This window comes from Erpetoichthys calabaricus, chromosome 18 (assembly GCF_900747795.2).
Source record: "Erpetoichthys calabaricus chromosome 18, fErpCal1.3, whole genome shotgun sequence".
Taxonomy (NCBI): Eukaryota; Metazoa; Chordata; class Cladistia; order Polypteriformes; family Polypteridae; genus Erpetoichthys; species Erpetoichthys calabaricus.
This window is the reverse complement of record NC_041411.2, coordinates 8,079,370-8,103,988: the sequence shown is the minus strand read 5'-3', so window position 1 is coordinate 8,103,988 and position 24,619 is coordinate 8,079,370. Positions and strand designations below refer to the sequence as shown.

At 35.7% G+C, this 24,619-nt stretch overlaps 3 protein-coding genes across 6 annotated transcripts in view; all 3 read right to left on the bottom strand.

The window, feature by feature from the left end:
- Nucleotides 1–9,078, bottom strand: part of cabin1 (calcineurin binding protein 1) — a 106,660-nt gene extending 97,582 nt beyond the window's left edge. For 3 of the 4 annotated variants that reach the window (XM_051921338.1, XM_051921339.1, XM_051921341.1), the window contains exons 1-8: nt 9,012–9,078; nt 7,518–7,578; nt 7,202–7,294; nt 5,876–5,989; nt 5,271–5,411; nt 4,846–5,026; nt 2,595–2,724; nt 1,975–2,124 (exon numbers count right to left, since the gene is read on the bottom strand). In XM_051921338.1, coding sequence (XP_051777298.1) covers nt 1,975–2,124; nt 2,595–2,724; nt 4,846–5,026; nt 5,271–5,411; nt 5,876–5,989; nt 7,202–7,294; nt 7,518–7,520 — 812 coding nt within the window. In that variant the 5' untranslated portion in view covers nt 7,521–7,578; nt 9,012–9,078. The remainder of the gene's footprint in view (nt 1–1,974; nt 2,125–2,594; nt 2,725–4,845; nt 5,027–5,270; nt 5,412–5,875; nt 5,990–7,201; nt 7,295–7,517; nt 7,579–9,011) is intronic. The other variant, XM_028824567.2, reaches the window with a different exon arrangement.
- A 2,611-nt stretch (nt 9,079–11,689) lies between these two features.
- Nucleotides 11,690–14,699, bottom strand: ddt (D-dopachrome tautomerase). Its single transcript, XM_028824632.2, has 3 exons — nt 14,500–14,699; nt 13,614–13,789; nt 11,690–12,279 (listed from the first exon to the last, which is right to left on the bottom strand). The coding sequence occupies exons 1-3, from the start codon at nt 14,605–14,607 to the stop codon at nt 12,207–12,209; spliced, it is 357 nt and encodes a 118-aa protein (XP_028680465.1). The 5' UTR covers nt 14,608–14,699; the 3' UTR covers nt 11,690–12,206.
- Nucleotides 14,700–18,458: 3,759 nt separating this feature from the next.
- chchd10 (coiled-coil-helix-coiled-coil-helix domain containing 10) lies at nt 18,459–23,097 on the bottom strand. The gene is made up of 3 exons (XM_051921345.1): nt 22,931–23,097; nt 20,090–20,315; nt 18,459–19,437 (listed from the first exon to the last, which is right to left on the bottom strand). Exons 1-3 carry the CDS (start codon nt 22,969–22,971, stop codon nt 19,246–19,248), a joined length of 459 nt encoding a protein of 152 aa, XP_051777305.1. The 5' UTR covers nt 22,972–23,097; the 3' UTR covers nt 18,459–19,245.
- Between the last annotated feature and the right edge of the window lie 1,522 nt (nt 23,098–24,619).

Below are 24,619 nucleotides of genomic sequence, written 5' to 3'. Positions count from 1 at the left end.
AGCACCGTGATGTTCCTACATTGATGGATTAAAAGCTAGAAGTCTACATGACTATCATCATCAAGTCCTTCCATGAGAACCCTAAATACAAAGAGGACTGATCATTTATGTTAGGTAGAATGCCCAGAGGGGGCTGGGTGGTCTCATGGTCCGGAACCCCTGTAGATTTTATTTTTTTTCTTCAGCCGTCTGGAGTTTTTTGTTTTCCTGTCCTCCCTGGCCATCGGACCTTACTCTTATTCTATGTTAATTAATGTTTTCTTATTTTAATTCTTACTTTGTCTTTTTTTCTCTTTTCTTCATCATGTAAAGCACTTTGAGCTACATTATTTGTATGAAAATGTGCTATAGAAATAAATGTTGTTGTTGTTTCAAAGCTAAGCTATAACATACACTAGATTGATGGAATGGCTCGACCGACAGTGACACATTAAAATAAAAAAAAAAAACAAAACTAAGTGTTACATTTGATTAACATCATTATCTTTACAACTTATGATGTTAAATATTACACAGAGTAGATAGTGTGTATATAGCATTTGAAATGCATGTGTGTAAAAGAAAAATTAGAAACTAAATTGGATCTACATTTATTAAATTGTTAAACAATAAATTATTAAGCTTTATCATAATACTTGTCACATAATATGAACAAGTTACAGGATGCTTTGACCTGCACTACAGTATTATAGTCCCATATGTGGATAAATAAAAGTTAATGATATTTTATTTACAACACAATACAGTAATGTTAACCAACTGAAGAAAAAAAAATTAAAAAGCATAAATACACAAATAAACACCTTGAGAAAATGAGTTATTAGATCATTGGAATTTCTAAATTATAACCTAAAGAGATGGGGGTGATCTTTATTTTCTCTCTTTCCTTCCTTCTTTCATAGAACATTCCAGATACTTCTTGATTTATTGTTCACATCTACTACAATAAGCCGTTACAATGAAACAACATCTATTTGTTACTATGCTGTTATATTTTGGTTACAGGATATTTTCAGCTAAAATAAACCAAATATCTATTTTACTCCATTGACCAAAAATTTAAAATTTGTCCCTTTTTCAATAATGGAACTTTCTGATATTATTTTTAGATCCTAGGGTAGGGAAGAAGCTCATATCTTAAAATTGTGTACAATTATGATGCTACTTTACAACTACTAGGCTACGGATTTAGCATTTGCTGTAAGCAAAATAAGCCAGTGTTAATTTAAATATTTCAGACTTTACTGCAAGTACTTTTGGGACTGTTCAAAACTCAAATGCTGCCACTCTTCAAAGTAGAAGTTGGAACTGCTCTGGGAATAGAAGAAATTTAGATCCATTTCAAAGTTATCTGAAATGCAGGGCCATTATGAGCCATTATAAAGTACAATAAAGAAATACATTTTATCTGCTGTTACAAACTTTAAATGTGGCTAACCACTGTACACAATGGACTTTCTCTTCTAATTAAGTCATTTAGTATGGCATAAAAATATGAACTGAAAAAACGTAAGGGAAAAAACAGAATAAATTAATCTATTTTTATAAAGATTGAATAAAGAACCATTCTGATGCATCTTAGACTGCTTTCATCTACTACAGAACTGAGGTTAGTAATATTTAAACTGCACATGGACTTTTTAATGACCCTGTGTTTCTTGGTATTTTTAATTTTTTAAACCACCACAACTTCAATGACTTAACATTACTGGATGACTTTAAAAGGTGCTACATGTTAAAATTTTATTCTATTTTTAACAACCACGTACAGAGCACTTAGCTGTATTCGTTGTGCTCTGAGGCTTATTTACAAACCAAAGGAGAACAATGTGATAAAATACTACAGATTACTCTTTTTCACAGATATTTCCCCATAAACTAAATTTTGGGTTAACTAACTCCTTTTAATTGAGGGCAGCCTCTAAAGAAAAAAACAAAAATCAAAATTAAATATTTAAGAAAATAGCATCTTACGTGAAGTATGGAAGAGGCTGAACAAGTTTAAGGTCGGGCTGCTTCACCTGTACACTCAATTCTTGTCGTCTTCTCCTTAAATCCAATGCCTCAACAACAATTGCTTTAGCTTCAGTTTCATCTACTTCCACAGAATGAATTGACATATCACTGCAAAGAAATGCATGAATAATCTGTGTAGTGTATGTAAGGTGTTTTCTCTGCTTAAAAAGATAGAGTATTGAATAGTTATTTATGCTGTATAAGCCATGTAGGTACTTAAGGAATAGTTCAAAGCGACAGCAAGACCCAAGTAAAGTGACAAATGTAAACTTGCAACATTGCAATGGGCCATTGCTGAGTTATGAAAAATTGGTCATAAATTACAATTAAAAAAGGCAGTATTATTAATAAGCTTGGAAAATACAGAAAGATAAAGAAACTACATTTAAAATTACATAGGGTAGAAATATTTAAAAATTATATGAATGATAACAAATTATTTTTTTCTGTAATACTGACAAATATTGATTACATTAACACACATACACACACATTTTTTAAGCTAGTGCTTATTTTACATAATGTTAATTAAAGAATCTATAGCACATTTGAAGTGTAATTGTAATTGTAATACATACCATTTCAAAAACATACGAAAAGAATCCTTCCTGAGGCAGGGTTGCTCTTCAAATATCTTCTCCTTTAACACTAGGCCTTTAGTATAACAACAGTCTTTTTCAAGTGCTTTACAAATATAATACAAGCAGCCTAAACAAAACAGAATGAGACAGTGTGCATTGGAAGCATTTTTGAACTTAAAAATAAATTATATTAGACTTTATCAGTGTGGAAGACCACCTGTGTCTCTGAACCAGAAATACGTAACTACAAACATCTGATTAAATATCAGTTGCCTTCAAATGCCGAAAATCTGCAGACATAACATTTCTAAGTCCATTTAACTGCCAAGCAGTTTAATCAGAAGCCCATTACTTAATCAACTGACTTGATCTTGTTTTCTTTTCTCACATCAAAATACCTAACACTCTGGATATTATTTTCTTAAGAAACAGAGAAGAGAAGATGGAAGCATGTCCTGATACAGCGCATTGCTGCACCCACCACACGACAAACCAACTCAGGATCCCAAATTAGGACCCGTGTGTAGTTGTGCAATGGGTGACACCTCAGCACCACACTAGTTCAAATGGAATGCAACAGTGCAAGGTTGTTTTTTTTTTTTTTTTTTTTAACGTGGCTGGAGTGCCAATCCTGCCACCAACCCCCAGGTTTTCCCTGCAAGTTGGAGGACCTGCTTGCAGGGCTCAATTCAGGTTAATGTCATACCCAGGAATGCAGTTTAAGGGGTTTGCTTAAGGACCCAATGGAGTGGAATCATTTCTGGCATTTATGGGATGCAAACCTTTTAAATGCCGATGCAGATCCCTAGCCTTAGTGCCACCAGTCCATCTCCTTGAGAAACTAAATTGACAAAAAAAATAAACTGATGTTGGTATTCTCACTCCTCCACTTGTCGCCATCCTTTTTTTATTCTCCATATAATATCTATCTCCCTAGCAAAGATGGTTTCGATGGTAATTAATTTACTGGTTGCCTACTGGATAAAAAAGAAAACACATACAACAACACACCACAAAAACACAATTTGTAAAAATGTAAGATTACATGTAAAAGAGAGAGCACAAGCTGCCCAAAGATTTAAAATTAAGAAAAACCTATAATCACCATGTCCCATAACGACATACATTTATTATTTCTCACCTTACATTACCCTATGTAACCATTATAGCCCTATGATGGACTGGGACCCTGTCTGCAAATCCCTGTGTGTTTAAAATGTAACTAAATACTCATAAATGCTAATCTATGTTTGTGCTTTAATTTAAAAGACAATTAAAATAACTGTTCCAATGTATTCTATATGTACATTTGAAGGTTTTACCAGAATTAGTTTAATTCTACAAACAACAGTGCTTAGTTACTTTGCAAACACTACTTCATGATATATATATATATATATATTATATATATATATATATATATATATATATATATTTTTTTTTTTTTTTTAAGTCTGTATCCTATACTTTAGATGTTATTAAACTTTTCAAGTACTATTAATTTGTGTCGAAATTACACTAGGCACAGTGCTGCAAACAGTGTCTTGCTATATTAGCTTTATTAGTACATCTAATTTAATTACAAATTATATAAATTGTATGAAAAACAAAGCAGAACTGAGAGATAATAATAGTAATACTACACTTACACTTTAGATAGGGCATTTACCATGCTCAAGGTGCTTATTCAAATGTTAGGTGCAGGCTTTGATGAATGTTACTCCTAAAATGTTGTGTTCAATATCCAAATAGCAAGCCTGCACTAAAGATCCCCCACCCCATGAAAAATACACCCTTCAAACAGAAAATGATTGGCCATTCCAAATTGCCATGGAAGATATTTAATTTTCATATTACATGTCACAGTTGTCAACAATTCTATCAGTAACACTATGCACTTTGATAGTATTCCAAAATGAGTTGGCTTATTTTATTATTTTGTCATTGTTAGTATGACATGTACAATATGCAGTCCATAGTGCTATTATAAGATAGTGTATAAGATTCGAGCGGCTTTGTAGAGGTTTCTCCTAATTCTGTGACACTGCTATACATGACAGCAGTATGTCATTTGTTTTATTACATATATTAAAAAAGGCAAAAAATACAAAAAGAATTGCACAAATGAATCATTGTGCAGTCACACACCATCTATACTGAAAATTCTGATACCTATTTAACTCTATATGTTCATTTGGAAAAAAGCAGGAAATGGATTGCATGCACATTCCAGTAAATCATTACTTACAGCTATAATCACTAATGGTATACAGGACCGTAATGAGGTTGTCCAGACATGGCCAGTGGTCAGGGTTACAACGCAGTCCTTCTTCAAAGGCATGTCGAGCCAAAGGGATTCGTAACAGTCGAACAGCCACTTGACCAATCTTATACCACATGTTCACATCAGTGGAATCAAGCATGACAGCCTAGAGAGAGTGAAACATTTGATTTAAAAGTATTCAGTGGCAAAGGTTAATACTCCAGTGTATCATTTTCTGAGAAATCAGTAACTGACAATCATTATTATCTCACTTTTTCCCATGTTTTTTTTCTTCATTATTATATACTGTAGGTGTCCGCTCAGAGGTTAGTCCTCCCACCTGGACTAAACTTCTCTGCCTTTCTTTGGTTTATTGCTCAAACAGTTTTCAGTAACATATATGCAATCACCTCTAAGTAAAACTCCATAGCTTTTTCCAAGTCTTCCCTTTGAACGGCGAGACTAGCCAGGTTTTTGTAGGTGGAATATTTCAGCATCAGCCCTGGGTGCTTTAGTCCAGCTTTTTCTTCTTCTTCTTCGGATGGTATGGCCTTAAATAAAAAACAAAACTGAAACATTAATTTACACTTGACACATATACAATATGCTTATTTTATATTACAATAACCATCTGGTTTAGGAATAAATACCCAGAAAATGCAAAATTTAAAGTTGAATTTCTATCCTAAACCAAACGTTTAGTATTAACGTTGAAACTAAAAACTTTATATAACTGCATAAACTTGACATAAAGTCTGATCAAGGCAAATATTAAAGTTAAAAAGCAGAATGTAATTTTAAATTTATAATAATGCAAACATTCAAGTAATATTTTTGGAAATTTCTTTAAAATATAGGCAAAAGAATATAAAAGAACCAAAGTTCACTACTGTAAACATACAATGATGAAAAAGCTGTTCCCTATAGCTAGGTTTACAAAACAAAAACAGCAAAATCAAGATCAACACACAGCAACATACAAACAGATAAAGTGACTGTAAAACAGGTGTACTACCTCCTTGAGCAAGGGTGTCTCAAGGAGCTGATGGTAGGCTTTTGCAGAGTCCTCAAACTTATCATGTTTCTGCAGGTCCAAGGCTTTGTGATACAAAGCAAATGCTTCTGCTTCCTAATGAAATGTGAAAAACAAATACATAATAATGAGGTCACACGGTGAAGTTTATTGTACACTGATAACAACTCAGATTATACACGGCCTAAAATGCAGTTGTGAAAATTCTAATAAAATAATCTAATTTGTCCAGTACAAGACTTCCACATTATAAAGCTATAATATGTAAGGTTTTACTCGATCACAAAGCATATGTAGTTGAATGCAAACATACTATCATGAGAACACACTACAGATCACTTCTTATTTACATATCTCCTCAGGATAGTGACAGTGATATAATACCAACATTTTGCTAAATTTCATTCAGGTTATGAGCTTCTCAATCAAGTCACATCCTGATAAACAAACATCACTACAGACTCCTAGTGAAAACATGTTCAGGGAAGATCTAAACTTAAAAAATCTATTGAAACTGAAATAAAAAATCTCTTTTCTTCAGGAATTTGTCTGGAAAGTAAAACGGTTAGAACTACAAAGATACCAACTCCTAAATGTATCACATAGACCTTGTGTGCCAATATTTTGACCAATTCTTTTAGTTTTGGGTTAAAACTCTTAAGTATAAGAAAAACACATTATGTAGAACAACCAGAGTAACAGATGAGAATGTTGATATCAAAATAAGAATCTAAAAAAGAAACATTTACTTTGCATTCAAGACAAACTGAAGTTAAACACCCAATAAGATATGCAAGTAATTTTTGCAAAGATCTGTGCTAGTGCATTTTGCATTTAAAAAACTTAAGAAATTACCTTACTTGGTTCTCCATTAGCTTAAAGCAAAATAAGGAAAAAAATCTCCATATTTCTTTTAGAAGAATTATATTTCAGGTAACCTCAACAAAACCAGCTTTCTGAAGCACAACAACTGCTAGTTTATCTTTGTTATTTTTGTTAGAACTGTTATCACGAGACCTGCGAGATTTAATAACAGTAGCTACCACAGGTATTAAAGCTGCTCTACTATCATATGTGATAAACGGTCTGTAATCAACTAAAAAAGGTTAAGTGCCACATCTTCTCTGATTCCTGTGTACATAATGTTATGGTTATCATTGTGATTATTATTAATTTTAGATTTAAGTTTGAACTATTTCTTTACTTGACGTTTTATGTTGATTATGTCTGTAAAAAACATTACGAGTTTTGCTGTACACTGAACATGTGACAATAAAATGACCTTGAATTTGACCTTGTGTTACATACCTGTGCTTCTTTTGTCTGAGTCTTGTAACTCTTAAGAGAATCTTCAAATTCATCTCCTGTTACAGAAGCTGCATTTAATGCTGCAATCCTTATCTAAAAAAACAAAGAAAAAGTTCAAAGAAGGGAATATAATATTGTTTCCCATACGGGTACAACTATATTTTGTCATACATTGTGTGCATTTAAAGCTAAATGTTGATGATTCAACTTGAAAAATTAAAAATAAACACTTGGGTAATTTGTAAAAATGGAAGGCTATAACATTAGGCAATACAACACAAGGCTTAAACTAGAAACAAGTGCTATTAAAACATACCATTTTTCTTTATTCTTTTTTCCATAACCACTGGCAGTTACCGAGTGTTGGCTATTTTAATCTGAGAAAACAAAGCAAGTACATATTATGTAATTACTTACAGTCCAGAAACAGGTTTCCACCAATATAAAGAAATATAACAGTCCATAACTTATTCAAATATTATAGAAGGTTTCTCTATTTCTTAATACATTCGTTAATTTTCAAACACAAAATCCTAACAAGTAAGTTAATTAAAATAAATCTCAAAAAATGGCTTTAATGGCAAATTAATGGGTTCCAATAAAAAAAAAAAATGGTGGAAGGGAAAACTTGCAGCCACACTGGCCCTTCAGGATCATTAGTGAGGATCCCTACTGTACAATGTAATGCAAATTTGTCTTGGATAAATAAAAGAACAAACGTCATATAGTTAAATATCAAGTTTATTATTAGCAAAGACTGTGTTGTAACTAGGAATATGGTTGGAATGAACACAGACTACACATCTGGACAGTGATACATAATGATTATTATTTAGTTATTTTATCCAAGGCGACTTACAACATTTGAGATACAACTGGTTATATTTACTTTGTCCAGTTGGAGCACAACTTCTTAGCTTGACTTAGAAAGCCTTAACCATTATGTTTCAGTGCCTGCCTTTAACTCCATAATTTTATATACATACTGCGGTGGGTTGGCACCCTGCCTGAGATTGGTTCCCGCCTTGTGCCCTGTGTTGGCTGGGATTGGCTCCAGCAGACCCCCGTGACCCTGTGTTCGGATTCAGCGGGTTGGAAAATGGATATATATATATATATATATATATATATATATATATATATATATATGCATGCACACACCCGCACACAGGGTACTGTAAAAAGCTCTGGGCAAGAACAGGGCGTCATCATCAAGTTATCAGCATCCAATCTCTGTTTTGCATTCAAAAGTTAAGCGAACAGTTAACAGTACCCGTCCATTTACTGATTCTCATTGAATTCTGTTATTTTATTGGTCTTTGTCGCATTAAGGAATCCCTAAGAGCATTACAATCTCGCTTTGTGTATGTCGCCTATCACGACTTCATTATGTATATCCTAAGTCCCTTTTGATAGTGGATGTCGGATGAGTGGAATAAGCAGCAGAGCCTACCCTAGAAACCTGCAAACCTTCAACTTAAGGATACCCAACGGCACGTTGAACGGTCTAAAGCGACAATTCTGACTTCCTATGAAATGCCAGACAGTAAAAACCACTCAAAAGTCGCGAGAGAATGCGAGTCCTGCAGCAAACGATGCAAAAGGCCGGGTTTGACAGTCGTAAGCGTTTTGTTTTCAATTCATCTGTACGGGTGTTAACGCTGTGCGTATCTAGCTTACACTTTCAAGTATACATAATGCATTTGAAAATTCTCTTGGCGCATGTTTATACCTTTATTATTAAGTGATAACTAGAATTCATTATCAAAACGTAAGTAAACACCCAATACTACAGAAAGACAAATCCTACCGGTCACATCCTACGTTCAGGATGAGGAGTGCGTTTACCTGCAGCAATAAGCCTTTCTATTGGATGAGCGGTGCCGGCAAGGGCAGGACCAATCACACGCCCTCTTATTAAAGAGCTTGCCAACAGCGCGCGTGGAATAACAGTCTGGATAAAATGCATCTATTGGCGCGGGCAAACACAAATGAATGATACAGACCGATGTTATGCATGTACTTATTTGTTCAGTCTGTGTTTTGGTCGAGATTTAGCTTTCGACGTTTCCTGTGAAGCATCATACGATGGACGTCCGCACTGAAATTAATCACTCTCAAAAATAAATCCCGCTTCGGAGGTTAGGTATTTTTAATTTTGGAGTTTACGTTCTCAAAGCATTTGTGCACCCTCTGGGGGTTTTTAAATGTATGAATGTTTGTCATACACTTAGATTTCTTGTAAATTTTCACAACAAATAAGTGATGGAAGCCTCGAACGTAATCCCTCGTTGAAAGTCTGATCGTGTTTTCTCACCAGTGAACACGAATGCATTTTTCCACCTTTGTCTGGTGGTCGACTGTTCGGGGCTTGTCTCTCAGTGTGGCAGACTGTTCTCTAGATTGCAGTTCAGGGCGCCTCCTGTTACAGGTTTTCGTCCCAGCCCATTGGTTCTCGTATCGTAATTTAGTAAGCTGCTGTTTTCCGTTTTTTTTTCTTTTTTGCTTTTATCCAGAAATACAACGGAAAGAAGCAGTCATTTATGTGTTAGATGGTCAAGAATGAACATTTTCCTTTGTGTTTGCTTAATTTTCTGGTTATTTAGATAGCTTAATACCTACACGGATGCGCAACACGAAAGTAGTTACAGTACTCCATTTAGAGTCATTTTGCATGATGTCTGCTCATTATTATTTCCATTCACATACAATAACGAAAGCAAAAAACCTTGAAAGTGAATTTAAAAAAATGCAAAGTAAGCTTTTTAAAAAATCGAATGTCTTAATTTCCAACAACGAGTCTAAGTTCAAAATAAAAGGAAAAAAAACTAGCAGTAATTAATGATATCAAAGGAAATTGACTTGAGTGATAGGGGAAATGGTCAGAACGAGAACTCGCAGCCTCCAGGCATCCCTTGGGCAGATCTTGAGAACCACTGGATTACAACACCACACCCAATCTGCTTTTTAAATCAAGTGTACTTATTATATTTTATTTTCTGCAGTGTGCTAGATACAGCAAAGATAGGCTGGAGCGTCTCAGCTACTTGTGTTGTGGCAGTTTAGTCACATTAGATTTCCCAGAGGAAAAAGACATGAAAAGCCTGCACATAGTCTTCAAAAGTGCCTAGCTCTAGTGCATTTCACATATTGTCAATTATTAAGTCATCAAATCCTTTTTCAGTCCTGTTTCCTCCATAACATACTATACTTCTGATTTATGAAATTAAAATATTAGAATGCAGTATTTTATTGCATATTTTTAGCCACCCATCAATTTTTTTACCTGCCTATTCTTTTATTTCTGGGTCCATTTTTGTGAACTTGCTTTTTTCCCACCATCATAATTGGAATCATTGAATCCAGCCTTCCACAGTAGGCCAAGCTGTTACAGCATGCAATGCTGTTTTTAATATCACCATCTTTGCAATGTGAAAGGAAACTGTAATCCTTGGAGGAAATCTATATCAGTAGTGCAAGAATATGCTAACACTACACAGAATGCTATCGAGCTGGGATTCAAACCTGGGTCCTACAGCAGGAATTCAGCTCCTACAATGCCCCTTCTGTACAATTATTAAAAAGCAGTTTTGTGTATTGCTCTTCCAAAACCATTCCACTCCAACATCATGAACTATGGCATAATCTAGTCATGGTTTCCTTGCAAAGAAAACAGTTTATACACATCACATACAATATCAAAGTGCCTTTCATAAAAATTCCAACACCGTGGTTGATTAGAATACAACAGAAATTACTTTTTTTTTTATATTGGGAAGACAATGCAGTTTGTTGGGATTCTTTGAGGTGCTTAAAAATGATCTGAGAGAATAACTGAAACAGGTATTAAACCATTATGGATCCCAAAATAGAGAGAAGAGTCAAATTATTAGTTTAGGCAAGAAAGTAATACATAATGGAGATTAAAAATATACCTAAACAGGGTATCCTAGAAGTTCTGGAGCAAGGTTTTAATACAAGTTACCATCAGTAGATGTTGGGTTTATACAGGGGAGAACAGAGTGGACAGGTATACATAGTTCTTCTTCTAACAAAAAACAATGTAATAAAACGTGCTGCACTGCAAAGGGGAGCTTACTTATTTTAACCACAGACAATTCTCTTTGTGCAACAAACTTATCCACTTCTTTTCTGTATGGCAGGGAAGACTCAAACTTTGAAGCAGGTAATAGCTGCATTGGTGGAGTGCTCTGGCCTTTCTAATGTCACACATTCATAATTTGTGGCAAATGATAAATATGCACCCACGAATTGTGATGGAACAAGGATTTATCTCGGCTAGGTGAGAAAGCATTACCCTAACCAAACACCCAGCGTTTCTGCAGTCCTAAGATACAATATGTAACAAACAAGTTGTTCTGGAAATGTAATGAACTGTTATTCACCCTTCCTATGTGTAAAAAAGTTTTTTTATGATCCACATTATTGGTTTCTAAACATTGACAAATACAATTTGAATATCCCACATCTTATTAGAGTAAGCTTTATGGAGAATCATACAGCTGTTCACATACAGATAAGATTTAATGAAGTCAGCATTTCCTTAAACATCAGCCTATGCCCACACCTTAAAGGGCTTAGCATATTAATGACTGAAAGTGTAACCTTCTTTACCAATATAGTGTTCTTTAAATCATTTATGCCAAATAGTGTTTTTCCAAGACACCTAACTCTGTCTTTACAATTCAATCATAGACTAAGAATGGTGCTATTTGAACAACTCAATAATGAAGCTAAACAACTTTGGGTCCAATCGTGAATGTTTTACACACATTAAATTGCTTACTAGAATATGTTTTTCTTGATTACTTTACCTGCAAATTCAAATGAAGTGTAGGAAGCCTTTCTTTTTAACCAAATATTTGTGTTTGCTTTAATACACAGCGAAGGCACTCTTAACATTTTTCACTTATTTCAGTTTTACAAGAGATTCCCTATGAGGGCTTTTATTTGCTTTAGTATTCTATCTTGTGAATTCAGGCTTCTAAAGGAAAGTCATAACAGTTCCTTTCTTCCCGACCTGCCAGGTTTCCAGAGGACAAAAACGCAGAACAATCCTGTCAAAATAAGGCACACAAAAAAAAGACATTAATTAAATACAATAGTGCTATATTTCTGATATTAAGCATTTTTAAATGATAAAACAAGAAGCTAACAAAAGTGACCCTGACCTGTCTTTTATAAGCATAGTAACAATACTACATGTTTGATTTTAATTTTAATAATATAATACAAACCTTTAATAATAGAGAAAAAAAAATTACATTCCACTTACTCCCCTAAAAACATTAATTTCAGAATAATTAAGATAATAACAAGTTTTGATTTAACCGGGAGATACCATTCCAAATTAATTATTAGTTTAGGATTACATTTAACTCTGTCTGGTTACTTTTTTGAGGAGCAGAGCTGCCAAAACATTAATCATCATGTGCATATTTTTGGAAACTAGAATATTCTTTGAGTATATATCTAAAAATGCTCTAAGCCCTCCACTGATTATGGCAGTTCTGTATAAATAAGGAAATCCAATTAAGAACCAAAAAGCCACATTCACTGACTGAGGTAAGAACTCAAACTGTGGTTGTTTTTTTACATAATGCTGCACTGCTAACAGGAACCAGAACTTCAAGGACATATCTCAGCGACTATCTCAACCAGCAGCCATACCCCCTGCACTTCAGAACAGGTAATCCACCAGAACTAAGCATGTTCGGGCCCTGCAAGCACTTGGATGGCAGACCAACTTGGGAAAGCTTGGGTTGCTGCTGGAAAACATGTTAGTGAGGCCATCAGGCGATGCTTACTCCATTGTCTGTGTGTGTGTGTTGATCCCAATGCCCTAGTGCAGTAAATATTGGCAACATCCTTCAAATGGGCATAAAACAGTTTTTTACTCTCTGTGGTCATAAAATATACCCGAGCATCCCTTGTAAAAAGTGGGGTGTACCCCAATATCCTGGCTAAACTGCCCACTAGGACCTTATCCATTCTGACCTTCTAATCATCACCTGCCCCTTACTGGCTAAATGTCTCTTTCACCCTTCACCCCTAATAGCTAATATGTGGTGACAGTACCCCAAGTAAATACAAAAAAAAAAGGTTTAACAATCCCAAAAAACACATATTGGAAAATGATATCATTATACAAATGCGATTTCCAAGGGTGCCATCATCAAACACTCAGTAACAACTTACTGTTCTAAAAGACAAAAGACTTGAAGGTGACACCCTTAATGGCACACATTCCTTTAACAAGGTAAGAAAATTCAATTTCCAGCATGCATCAACAATTTAATTTGAGTTTGGTAGGATCACTGTTGAACCATCACCATGTAGCTAGCTGCCAGTCACTGTTAACCAAGGAGCTTGTGTATCTCTTAACACTCACCTGTCTTCACTCAGCTGTAGCTCCTTCATGAGGAACTGGAAGAATTTGGCACTGTGCTCCTTGTTCAGCTCAGCTGTGCTCACCACAGTAACTGCCGAAACTGTGAGGATGACACAGGGTTCCATGGAGCCCCCGATCTGCATTGGCAGCCCAGCCTTCACTACTGCATTGATCCTCTATGAGAAAATATGAGAATTACATTCAGAGTTATAATAATCAGAGAATATGAGGGCTAAAGAAAATGCAGTCTCTTGACACAAAGAACATATTGGGAGACTATCAGAGACTGGCTCCATATTGTGTTTAAGCTATTATTCAAAGAGTTACTGTTTATTTTAATGAAAGTGTATTATATAGTCAATTTTGTTATTTCAATTTTATTAAGTATGTATATGGCAAAGATCGCTGGCCCAACAGTCACTGTATGGATTAATGCATTGGATTTGCTCTTTATTTAAATTTAAAGTATGTAATGCTGTACACTTTTTGTCAGAGGCATGGAGGATAATGAATTTCTAAAATGAAATTATATTTTACCATATAAAATATAGTGAAGTGAAATTTCAGATTGATAGCTCTATAGGAGTTCTGCTTCATTTCACGAATCACATGACTGCACTGACCATTCAAGACCGGCTTAATGATTACAGCACGACGAGTTAAATCACAAGGCGACACCAACCGCACCCTACTTTTACGCGGCACTTTGTAATTCATCGCCCAGATTGTTCTTTTTTTACAAATCGATTATAGAACACTAAACAACAAAAATAAGGCATAAAGTGCAACACCGTCTACCTTCACCTTTGCTGACTTTACGTTTAGCAGTGATTTCACGAAGTTGCGCTTTGGCACAAAGATTAACCCTCCGCTCTCTTTAACGTACCTCCTTGGGCTTTGATAATATCTCGGCTGCAGAGGAGCAGAGCTTTTTAACAAAGTCGTCGGTGAACCTGGTGGCGGGAATGTTGCTTTCAAGGTCTAAAAAAGGCATGACGAGGTTAGAAGAAGACAATACACAAGTGGCAACTGCCGACTGAGCTCCACCGTCCAATAAATGAGCCGGCCGCTCTACACGCCTCCAGGAGGAAGTAACGGCATCGCTCAGCGACGGTCACGTGCTTCTCCTGACAGGGTCAAGTTCAATAACTTAACTTAGTCCTTGTTGGATTTCACTTTCAATTTATTAAATTAATACGTTATAACCGGTGAAGCGCATCTTTCAATATAATTAACCATCTTAAGCATAATAATAAAGAACCAAGCGTAATTAAATAAAACGTTAAGACTAAGGACAAATGAGTATAAAGAATTGAAAGTCATAAAATACAATACTGTAAAGGGTAAAGGAACTATTAAATCCCCATTACACCGTATCTCGTTTAAAGTCCTTTTTGAAATGTCTTTTTTTTACGTTTTTACAAATACTATGTTTTAGAATGGCATCAAAGCGTACTACCTGTCATTCTGGAAATATGATGCAGAATATTTTAAATATAATTTTAAGCTGCATTTACCCATCTATAAACATTTTTTACTTGTTCATTTATAAAAATGTAACAATTGAACAAAGTGGATTCCAAGTAGTGTAGTATTGCAATATATAATATAAATGCGCCTTACTATATAGCACCTTTTCCATATTGAGTATAATTCCAAAGAAGGGTTAAAAATTAAATTTTGTACGATTATATATATAATATATATATATATATATTCATATACATACATACACCCATACAGTAGATACTTTTTCCATTTAAGTATGTTGTGTGCTTCTAGTTTTCTTTTCCTACAGCACATCTTGGTGTTCAACTCTTTACAATTCCCATTCATGTTTCACTTCACTCAACTTGACACTTTAGAACTGGTAATAAAATTCCTTCCAGACCGAGTGGCAGTCCATTCCACAGCCCAGTGCCCCCGAACATTCCTTCCAGTCTGACCTTATAACCCTAATCTGCACCAGCAGTATGTCAAACTTTGGTTTGTTTGCCCCATCACCAGAATAAAATGTAGCAGTTCAGTTCAGTCAAGGTTTGCAAAGTAGTACAGTTCAATTCAGTTTGGTCAGCATTTCAACATAAGACCCAACCAATTTTTTTTAAATGTATTAACTTTTATTTTTAATGAATAATGTTGTGACATATTTGTGTATTGAAAATATACAATAAAATCCTTTTTGATATAAAGGCTTTCCAAACGTACCTCAGTAGATAGTATCAATTTCTTAATCCATCCATCCATTATCCAACCCGCTATATCCTAACTACAGGGTCATGGGAGTCTGCTGGAGCCAATCCCAGACAACACAGGGCGCAAGGCAGGAAACAATCCACGGGCAGGGCGCCAGCCCACTACAGATTTATTAATCCACAATTTATATTACAGTTTTAAAAGTAATTCATTGATCATAAGGTTCAATTAATAAATACATGAAGTAGCCCAGGTCTGTAGAAATTAGGACTCTTTAGTTCATTTCCCAGTTTTCACCAGCAACCTGCTTTAAGTGCACATAGAAAAAATTATAAAACTATATTTTTTAAATATATTGGATTCCATACTACTTTAATTATACTAACCGATCAACAGAACATTTTCTAGATAGCACTACAATCAAAATATTTTGCAGCTATCATTCTTTAAGTCTATTAATCTATCAGGATAGATTTACCTGATTTACATAAAATAATTTCTCAACTGAGACCCTCCACTTGCGTCCTTGACCCAATACCAACAAGTTTTTTCAAAGAAGTATCAGGCGTGCTAATTTATAATATTCTTCACAAAGTAAACTCGTCATTAGATATGGGGGTCTTCCCAGACTGTCTTAAGACTGCTGTAGTTAAACCTCTACTCAAGAAAAATAATCTTGACCCCTCTGCTTTTGAAAATTTTAGACCAATTTCTAACCTGCCTTTCTTAAGTAAAATTTTAGAGAGGACAGTCATTATGCAGTTAAATGACCACCTCAATAAACCTGCTATTCTTGATAAATTTCAGTCAGGTTTAAGAACAAATCACAGCACAGAAACTGCACTCGTTAAAGTAGTAAATGACTTGCGGGTAAATGCAGACAGAGGCCATTTATCTGTTCTCATCCTCTTAGATCTGAGTGCCACATTTGACACCATTGATCACAATATTCTTAGAAATCGCCTTAGTCAATGGGTGGGCCTCTCTGGCAGTGTCTTAAATTGGTTTGAATCCTACCTGGCAGGGAGAAAATTCTTTGTTAGTTGTGGTAATTACAACTCAAAGACACATGATATCCTATATGGTGTTCCACAAGGCTCTATCCTGGGTCCGGTGCTCTTCTCAATCTACATCCTGCAGTTACGTCAGATTATCTCGGGGCACAACGTGAGTTACCACAGCTATGCTGATGACACGCAGCTGTATTTATCAATTGCACCCGATGACCCTGTTATTTCACTAACACAATGTCTTACTTGTATTTCTGAATGGATGAACAGTAATTTTCTCAAGCTAAATAAAGAGAAAACAGAAATTTTAGTGATTGGCAATAAGATTATTAGAAATAAACTTGATGCATTAGGATTAAAAGTCAAGACGGAGGTAAAGAACTTAGGGGTAACTGTTGACTGTAACCTGAATTTTAAAATCGCATATTAATCAGATCACTAGGACAGCATTTTTTCACTTAAGAAACATAGCAAAAGTTAGACCTCTTATATCACTGAAAGATGTTGAGAAATAAGTTCACGCTTTTGTTTTCGGTCATCTAGATTACTGTAACGCACTCCTCTCAGGACTACCCAAGAAAGACATAAATCGTTTGCAACAAGTGCAGAATGCAGCTGCTAGAATCCTAACTAGGAAAAGAAAATCCGAGCACATTTCTCCAGTTTTGATGTCACTACACTGGTTACCTGTGTCATTCAGAATTGACTTTAAAATACTGCTTATGATTTACAAAGCCTTAAACAATCTCGCTCCATCTTATATATCGGAATGTCTAACACCTTATATTCCAAATCGTAACCTCAGATCCTCAAATGAGTGTCTGCTTGGAATTCCAAGAGTTAAACTGAAAAGAAGTGGTGAGGCGGGCATGCGGCCTTCTGCTGTTATGCACCTAAAATCTGGAATAGCCTGCCAATAAGAATTCGCCAGGCTAATACAGTGGAGCACTTTAAAAAACTGCTGAAAACACATTACTGTAACATGGCTTTCTCATAACTTCATCTTAGTTTAATCCTGATGCTCTGTACATTCAATTCATTATAATAACTATTCATGGTGGCTCTAAAATCTGTACTAACCCCTACTCTCTCTTCTGTTTCTTTTCCTGGTTTTCTGTGGTGGCGATCTGCGCCACCACCACCTAATCAAAGCACCGTGATGTTCCAACATTGATGGATTAAAAGCCAGAAGTCTGCATGACCATCATCATCAAGTCCTTCCATGAGAACCCTAAATACAAAGAGAACTGTTCATTTATGTGAGGTAGAATGCCCAGAGGGGGCTGGGTGGTCTCGTGGCCTGGAACCCCTGCAGATTTTATTTTTTCTCTCCAGCCATCTGGAGTTTTTTTTTTGTTTTTTCTGTCCTCCCTATTCCTCCTTATTCTTATTCTATGTTAATTAGTGTTGTCTTATTCTAATTCTTACTTTGTCTTTTAGTTCTCTTTTCTTCATTATGTAAAGCACTTTGAGCTACATTATTTGTATGAAAATGTGCTATATAAATAAATGTTGTTATTGTTCTGCAGTATTATTACATATTACAGTTAGTCTACTGAAGTTAGAATATACATACTGAAACCATGACAACTACACAAGTGTGGATATAATCAACATAAATAAGAACACAAACAATTAGGGCAGATTTGTTTAAATTATAATTTTCTAAAAGCCAGAAGTTAATGTAAACACACATAAAAGGTACAAATGCAATAAATACTTGTACTATCCAGTTCACATAATTTATAACTTCCTGTACAAAGAGCAATTGAAATAAAACTACCAGAAAAAGGAAAGATGGATGCTGCTAAAATCTAACATTATGGTAAGCCAGTTCCAGATTACATTCATTTTCCTTTCACCATTGCTGAATTTAATCTCACATCATATGACAGATGGCAAACCTGCAGAGACAAACAATGAGGGGTTAACAAAAGTGAGTAGTCAGGAGAAAGGTAAATAATACTGCAGACAAGGCATCCTAGTGCGAACATTAGTAAGATTTCCATAACCGTTTCCTTTCACAAAGCTTCCAGAATGGTATGTCAAATATTGTGTGCTTTGCTACTTCATTTTTATATTTAGGATTCAAATGACTTAATGTCATATTAATTTAAAAAAAAACTCTTTATTGAAGAGACAATCACATCTGGCATATTAACTATAACAGAGAAAAATCTGAGCTTTTTAATCCTCAAAATGAAATACTGGACAACTAAGAATGGCTTTGAAATTCAACAACAGAATTCTTTCCACTTTAAAATATACCATATACAAGGAGTACTTCAGCTGACCAGTTAATACAAAAGTTACATCATCTTATATTTCATTATGTAGCATACCATATAGGTTACAAAAGAAAGTTTTTTTTAATAACTACAAAACTGCAACAAGAACAAATTAATGCTTAGCCTCTTTACCAGAGATTAGAGGCGAATAAAAGACACTTTTGTAGAAGTTAAAGGTTTACCATGGGTGTATTTGCATTGCTTAAGTGCTTCACTGAATCCCTCGCAGAGATAAAGGTCATTCTGGTTGGTGGCACAATCCAAGAACTGTTTTACCTCAAAGTGGCAAGGGTTTGGGGGCTGCTGATAACCAGACTGCCTGGGCACATCCTAAGAGATTAAAAAGAGTTAAAAAAGAGAAGTACAGAATGGTCACAATTTGTCTATCCATCATGTCACATTAAAAGTAATAAGAAAATGGTAAAGAACCAAATGAGAAAAAGCAAATTTATCACAGGAAACAATACAAAACAATCTACCATTCATATTTAATAAACACTCGTTTTCGTTAAACTTTTTATTAATTTCAATTCATTTGTTTCAAGCAGTAATATATTCCAAATGAAACATACAGTAGTGATAATGGATTATACTGGTGAACTTTCCCACCCACCCACACTTTCTTCTGCACATGATTAAGGTACATTACTGCTGTCACTTACTGCACTTCCTGTGGATTTAGGTGTGCTGTTCATTAAAATGCGACTTCTTAAATTCTACACTGCAGCGGTCTAAATTTCACCTGCCACATTTTACTTAATCTTTACTTGTTCTCATAGAAGCCATCTTCACTGAGCACAGACCCAGAGTGTTTAAACTTCTCCAAATGTAATAAAACAACAAATCTGACGAATACAAAAACATAATAAATGTGGCAATAATTAATAAAATCTAATCAAAATGTAGTTTAAAAAGTTGCACATGCAGGTTGCGGCTGATTTATTCATTTAAAAACAAACCTTATATGACCAGACTGATTTACCTGTGGTGCCCCTGATTTCACTGGCTCTGAGGTACTACTGCCACTGAAGGCTCCAGTCAGAGCACCACCAACAACATGGCCCACTGCTGATCCTACGGCCACACCTGCTGCCGTGGTGGCCATCTGCGCCATGAGGCCTGGCTGCTTTGGCTGAGAGGAGGCCGCAGCCACAGCAGATGGAGGTGCATGAGCTGGCTGAACAGTGGGTGCAGAAGGAGCAGAGTGGCTAGGGGGAAAACACAAGATATGCATTAGGTGATCCATCATCTCAGCTAAAAACAGGCAAATAGCACTTTTCAAACAGCACATTGCAACCAGGATATGATATGCCAGTTTGTCACAGAAATCAAAGTTCCTTTGTGAGATGTCCAGCACTGGAAAGAGTAAGCTGAATTTCAAAAAATTGATATGTGCCTGTAATTAAATTATGCTGCATAAAAGATAACTTGTCGTGCATTTTCTGAAATCTTTCTTGCTATTGTAGATAGGTAGATAGATAGATACTTTATTAATTCCCAAGGGGAAATTCACATACAGTACTCCACCAGCAGCATACTGATACTGATATTCCTTCTACGCATTAAACAGATACCCACATTTGGAAAAATGGCAAGCAGAAGAACTGCTGGTGAATCAGTACTAAAGTACTAAAAGAAATCTGAATAATCGTCAGTAAAATCCATCCATCCATCATCCAACCCGCTACATCCTAACTACAGGGTCATGGGGGTCTGCTGGAGCCAATCCCAGCCAACACAGGACACAAGGCAGGAAACAAACCCCGGGAAGGGCACCAGCCCACCGCAGGGCACACACACACTAGGGACAATTTAGAATCACCAATGCACATAACCTGCACGTCTTTGGACTGTGGGAGAAAACCCATGCAAACATGGGGAGAACATGCAAACTCCACACTGGGAGGACCCGGGAAGCGAACCCGGGTCTCCTAACTGCGAGGCAGCAGCACTACCCACTGCGCCACCGTGCCGCCTGTCAGTACAATCCTATTCTTCAAATCAGAAATTAAAGAATTCTGCATTGTTTGGTCTGCTATGATCTTACCATCAATTTACAGTGATTTATTCAAGATGTTGTGACCTGTGCTACTGAGGATAAATGATTTTACAAAATGTCAACCATCATTTCTAATTGAAGGCATAGATGAAGCAGTATATGCTGCTGCTGGAGTATGTGAATTTCCCCTTGGGATTAATAAAGTATCTATTTATCTATCTCTATCTAGTGGTTTAGAAGTTAGTGCTGTTTCTTCACAGTTCTACGAACCCGGGTTTAAGTCCCAGTCTCTGAGTTTTCTGCAGAGATTTAGGTGTCTTCCCTCATTCAAAGACATGTATGTTAAGTTAATTTATGTCTAAATTATTCTGATATGAAAAAAGGGTGAATTGTGAGTGTGCCATAGAATGTGCCACCACCTGGTGAGTAGTACCAATAGGGTTGGCTCTAACTCCCTGCAGCCTGTTAATGGAACTCATTTATATTGTATTTACAATATGCTACACAATGAACAATGTTATGAACAATGCTGCTCATCCACTCTCTAACACTGGAGACTTTCATTCAACAAACTATTCAGCAGAAACACAACTCGGGTTCCTTTATAGTAATGGCAATATGCCTTTATAATGCCTCACTATGAATGCACTTTTTATATGTAACCAAGTCAGAAATTTTCTTTCTTTTAGTCATTCTGTTGTTTACTTGAGAGGGAGCTTGTTGTCAGTCATAATATTATATTTATGTATGCAGCCTCTGTAAAAAACACATTTCTCCTGGGGACAAATAAAGTGATATCTATTAATCACACATGTTGTACTAGAAAGTGAAACCTGCACCATTTTTTTCTGTAAGGTTTATAACATGAATAAAGATCTGTGATTTTAATGGCCTCTACAACCACCTGATTTTTATAGATATCAGTAGATGACAAATGTCTGAAAAGGCAACAGTGCTGAAATTAAAGTAACAAATCACTTTACACTTCATCTAGATTCCTCCAACACAGAGGTTAATCCAGAAACCAATACCAAGGTAATCCGATTGGTGCTGCTTACTCCTAACAGCAACCGGACACTTAAAATACTTTTATAGGGTTGTTATTGTCACAGTGTCAATGGCCTTCCCTAAGTGAAATATTTCAACAAAAACTGGTGATCCATATTTAGTAATGCTTACTATAAATATGTTTCCACTCTGTAATAGATTATGCTTCAATTAAGGTTTTCTCCTATTTCCAAAGTGCACTTATTCTTTATTCTTGTGGTATGGTGTCAGAGAGTACAACAGACTCCTTTCTGCTAATAAATTTCTTTATCAGTTTGGTATTAAAATGTAAAAGACTTTACCCTACAAAACGTATTCTGATTAATAACGACTGGGTAAACTGAATGTTTTAAATCTGTAAGTTAAGAATTAAAAAACAAACCAAATCTTCTTATATGGACTCCTAGAATGATTACATAATAATTTATAAAGTTTTGTCACACGTTAGTAAACTCATGAATAAGCTATAATGTACAGCAAGAACATCTGGCTATTAAACTTGCCAATTCATGTTGCCACAAACTGTACACTTTAGAAATTCATTCAGAACGCAGAACACTGTTGGACCGATGACTGCATTTTCTCTTGAACTTCCAGAAAAGTCGCTGAAGCGTTGTAACGGTTAGCCTGCTTACAAGGGTCGAATCTCTGCGACCTCTGCTCAACACGCACTTGCGGTAATTATGGCTCCCTGCACAGGAGGGGGACACATTCTGTACTTTACTGCTACGGTGGGCACCAAAAGTACTCAATACCCACGTGAACAGAACAACTCACCTATGAGAAGCAGAAGGTCTACTACGACTGCCCCTGGCCATGACAGATGAAGTAGGTTCTTATGGAGTTACAAGAATACTCTGTCTGTGCCTTATTCTGCACTTGACGACCTTGTACGACAAATCCCGGCGTGAAATGACGCAGGCAGAAAGACTCTGGCAGCTCAGTCAACTCATGAAATGGGCGGTCCAACGCATGCGCACGCAAAGCCGTGTTGTCTCATTGCCTGCCCGTCCGCCACTTTTCGATACGAACTCTTTTGACTATTCTGTCAAATCCTTGTTCCCAACAGTTTCTGGACTTTGCGCAGTGTCACGCTTACACATTTATTTGCCCAAATCGCGTATTGAAGGAAATGACCACACACACACAAAACAAAAATAACATTCTTAGAAGGCTACTTTATTGAAAGGAATTTATTCATTATTTTATTTCTGATCAGTGTGTGACACATTCTGCAAATCTTAATTATGTCATCAACTACCAAAAAGAACTAATAAACAATTTCTGCATCTGAATTTCTCCGTTCAAATTATTTCAGTTTCATGTTTTATTTGTTATACTGTTTATCACCATCTCCCTATTTTCATACTCAACCCAGTTTAGGGTGCAGTTTTAGGCTTCCCTCTGCCACCTTACGAACACGTTGGTTTGGAGGTTGACAATGAGATCTAATGGCTAAGGCGCCAAACTTTAAGTCGTGCCACTCACTCAGTGTGTAATCAGAAGCACGAGTAACTACAAAAATCCAGACAAACAATTGATTTTTGCCTCTATAGCTGTAAAGAGTTTTGGGATGGTATTCCATTGTAGCCTTGTGCCCTATAAAATACAGGGGTTGTTACTTTGACCCTATGAGAGAGCAGGATTCATTTTTGTAGTAATCGGTGAATTCTCCTAAAACTCGTGTTGTTTTTCTGAAACTGTGACACATGATGATGATACTAATACATTCCATGATAAGGCAAAAATAAATTAAAAAAAATTATTCCTTGGAATTGTTCCGAAAATGCCAGACTGTTATGGTCCCAGCCTGAGAAATTTGTGGATTGTGAAGCAGTTTGTTTTTCAGTGTTGCTCCCTATCACGTATGTGTCACAATCGATTGTTTTGGCGAGTTTCAATGTCCAGTTGTTCATTACATATCTGTTTCAGTCCTAACATATCATACTCATCATCATTAGTACATTTTAGGATATGACAGTTACTCTGTTCTACCACATTGTTTTATAATAAGGCCGAGGCAGCAACTTAAAATCATTAATACTTGTTCTTATAAAAAAAAATATATTATTATTATATTAAAAAATATTACTTAAACTGCGGTAGGCTGGCGCCCTGCCCAGGGTTTGTTTCCTGCCTTGCGCCCTGTGTTGGCTGGAATTGGCTCCAGCAGACCCCGTGATCCTGTGTTAGGATATAGCGGGTTGGATAATGGATGGATGGATGGCTATTACTTAAAAAAATGAAATGGCTTAGCACATCTGCAGCCAAATCTGGTGTTAACATGCAAAAGAAGTTTGGCATTTAAATATTGACACATTTAAAAAACTGATCTAATAGATGTTGCAAAGAATTAAAAAAAAAAATAAGAATGATCAGAATTAGGAGAAACAGTGGATAGTTTTACAAATTTACCGACATATATTTCAGTTACATTGTTAGTTCAGCTTTTTGCCGTCTTATAGA

What these genes read in the sequence shown, in the direction of transcription:
- ddt (XM_028824632.2), bottom strand. Translation starts at nt 14,607, where the DNA reads ATGCCTTTTTTAGACCTTGAAAGCAACATTCCCGCCACCAGGTTCACC. An exon ending in TATTATCAAAGCCCAAGGAG is followed by an intron (nt 13,790 to 14,499) that starts GTACGTTAAAGA and finishes ATTTTCTCATAG; the next exon opens with AGGATCAATGCAGTAGTGAA. An exon ending in CTACAGCTGAGTGAAGACAG is followed by an intron (nt 12,280 to 13,613) that starts GTGAGTGTTAAG and finishes TTATTTTGACAG; the next exon opens with GATTGTTCTGCGTTTTTGTC.
- chchd10 (XM_051921345.1), bottom strand. Translation starts at nt 22,971, where the DNA reads ATGGCCAGGGGCAGTCGTAGTAGACCTTCTGCTTCTCATAG. An exon ending in AGACCTTCTGCTTCTCATAG is followed by an intron (nt 20,316 to 22,930) that starts GTGAGTTGTTCT and finishes TTTTCCCCCTAG; the next exon opens with CCACTCTGCTCCTTCTGCAC. An exon ending in TGAAATCAGGGGCACCACAG is followed by an intron (nt 19,438 to 20,089) that starts GTAAATCAGTCT and finishes TTAATCTCTTAG; the next exon opens with GATGTGCCCAGGCAGTCTGG.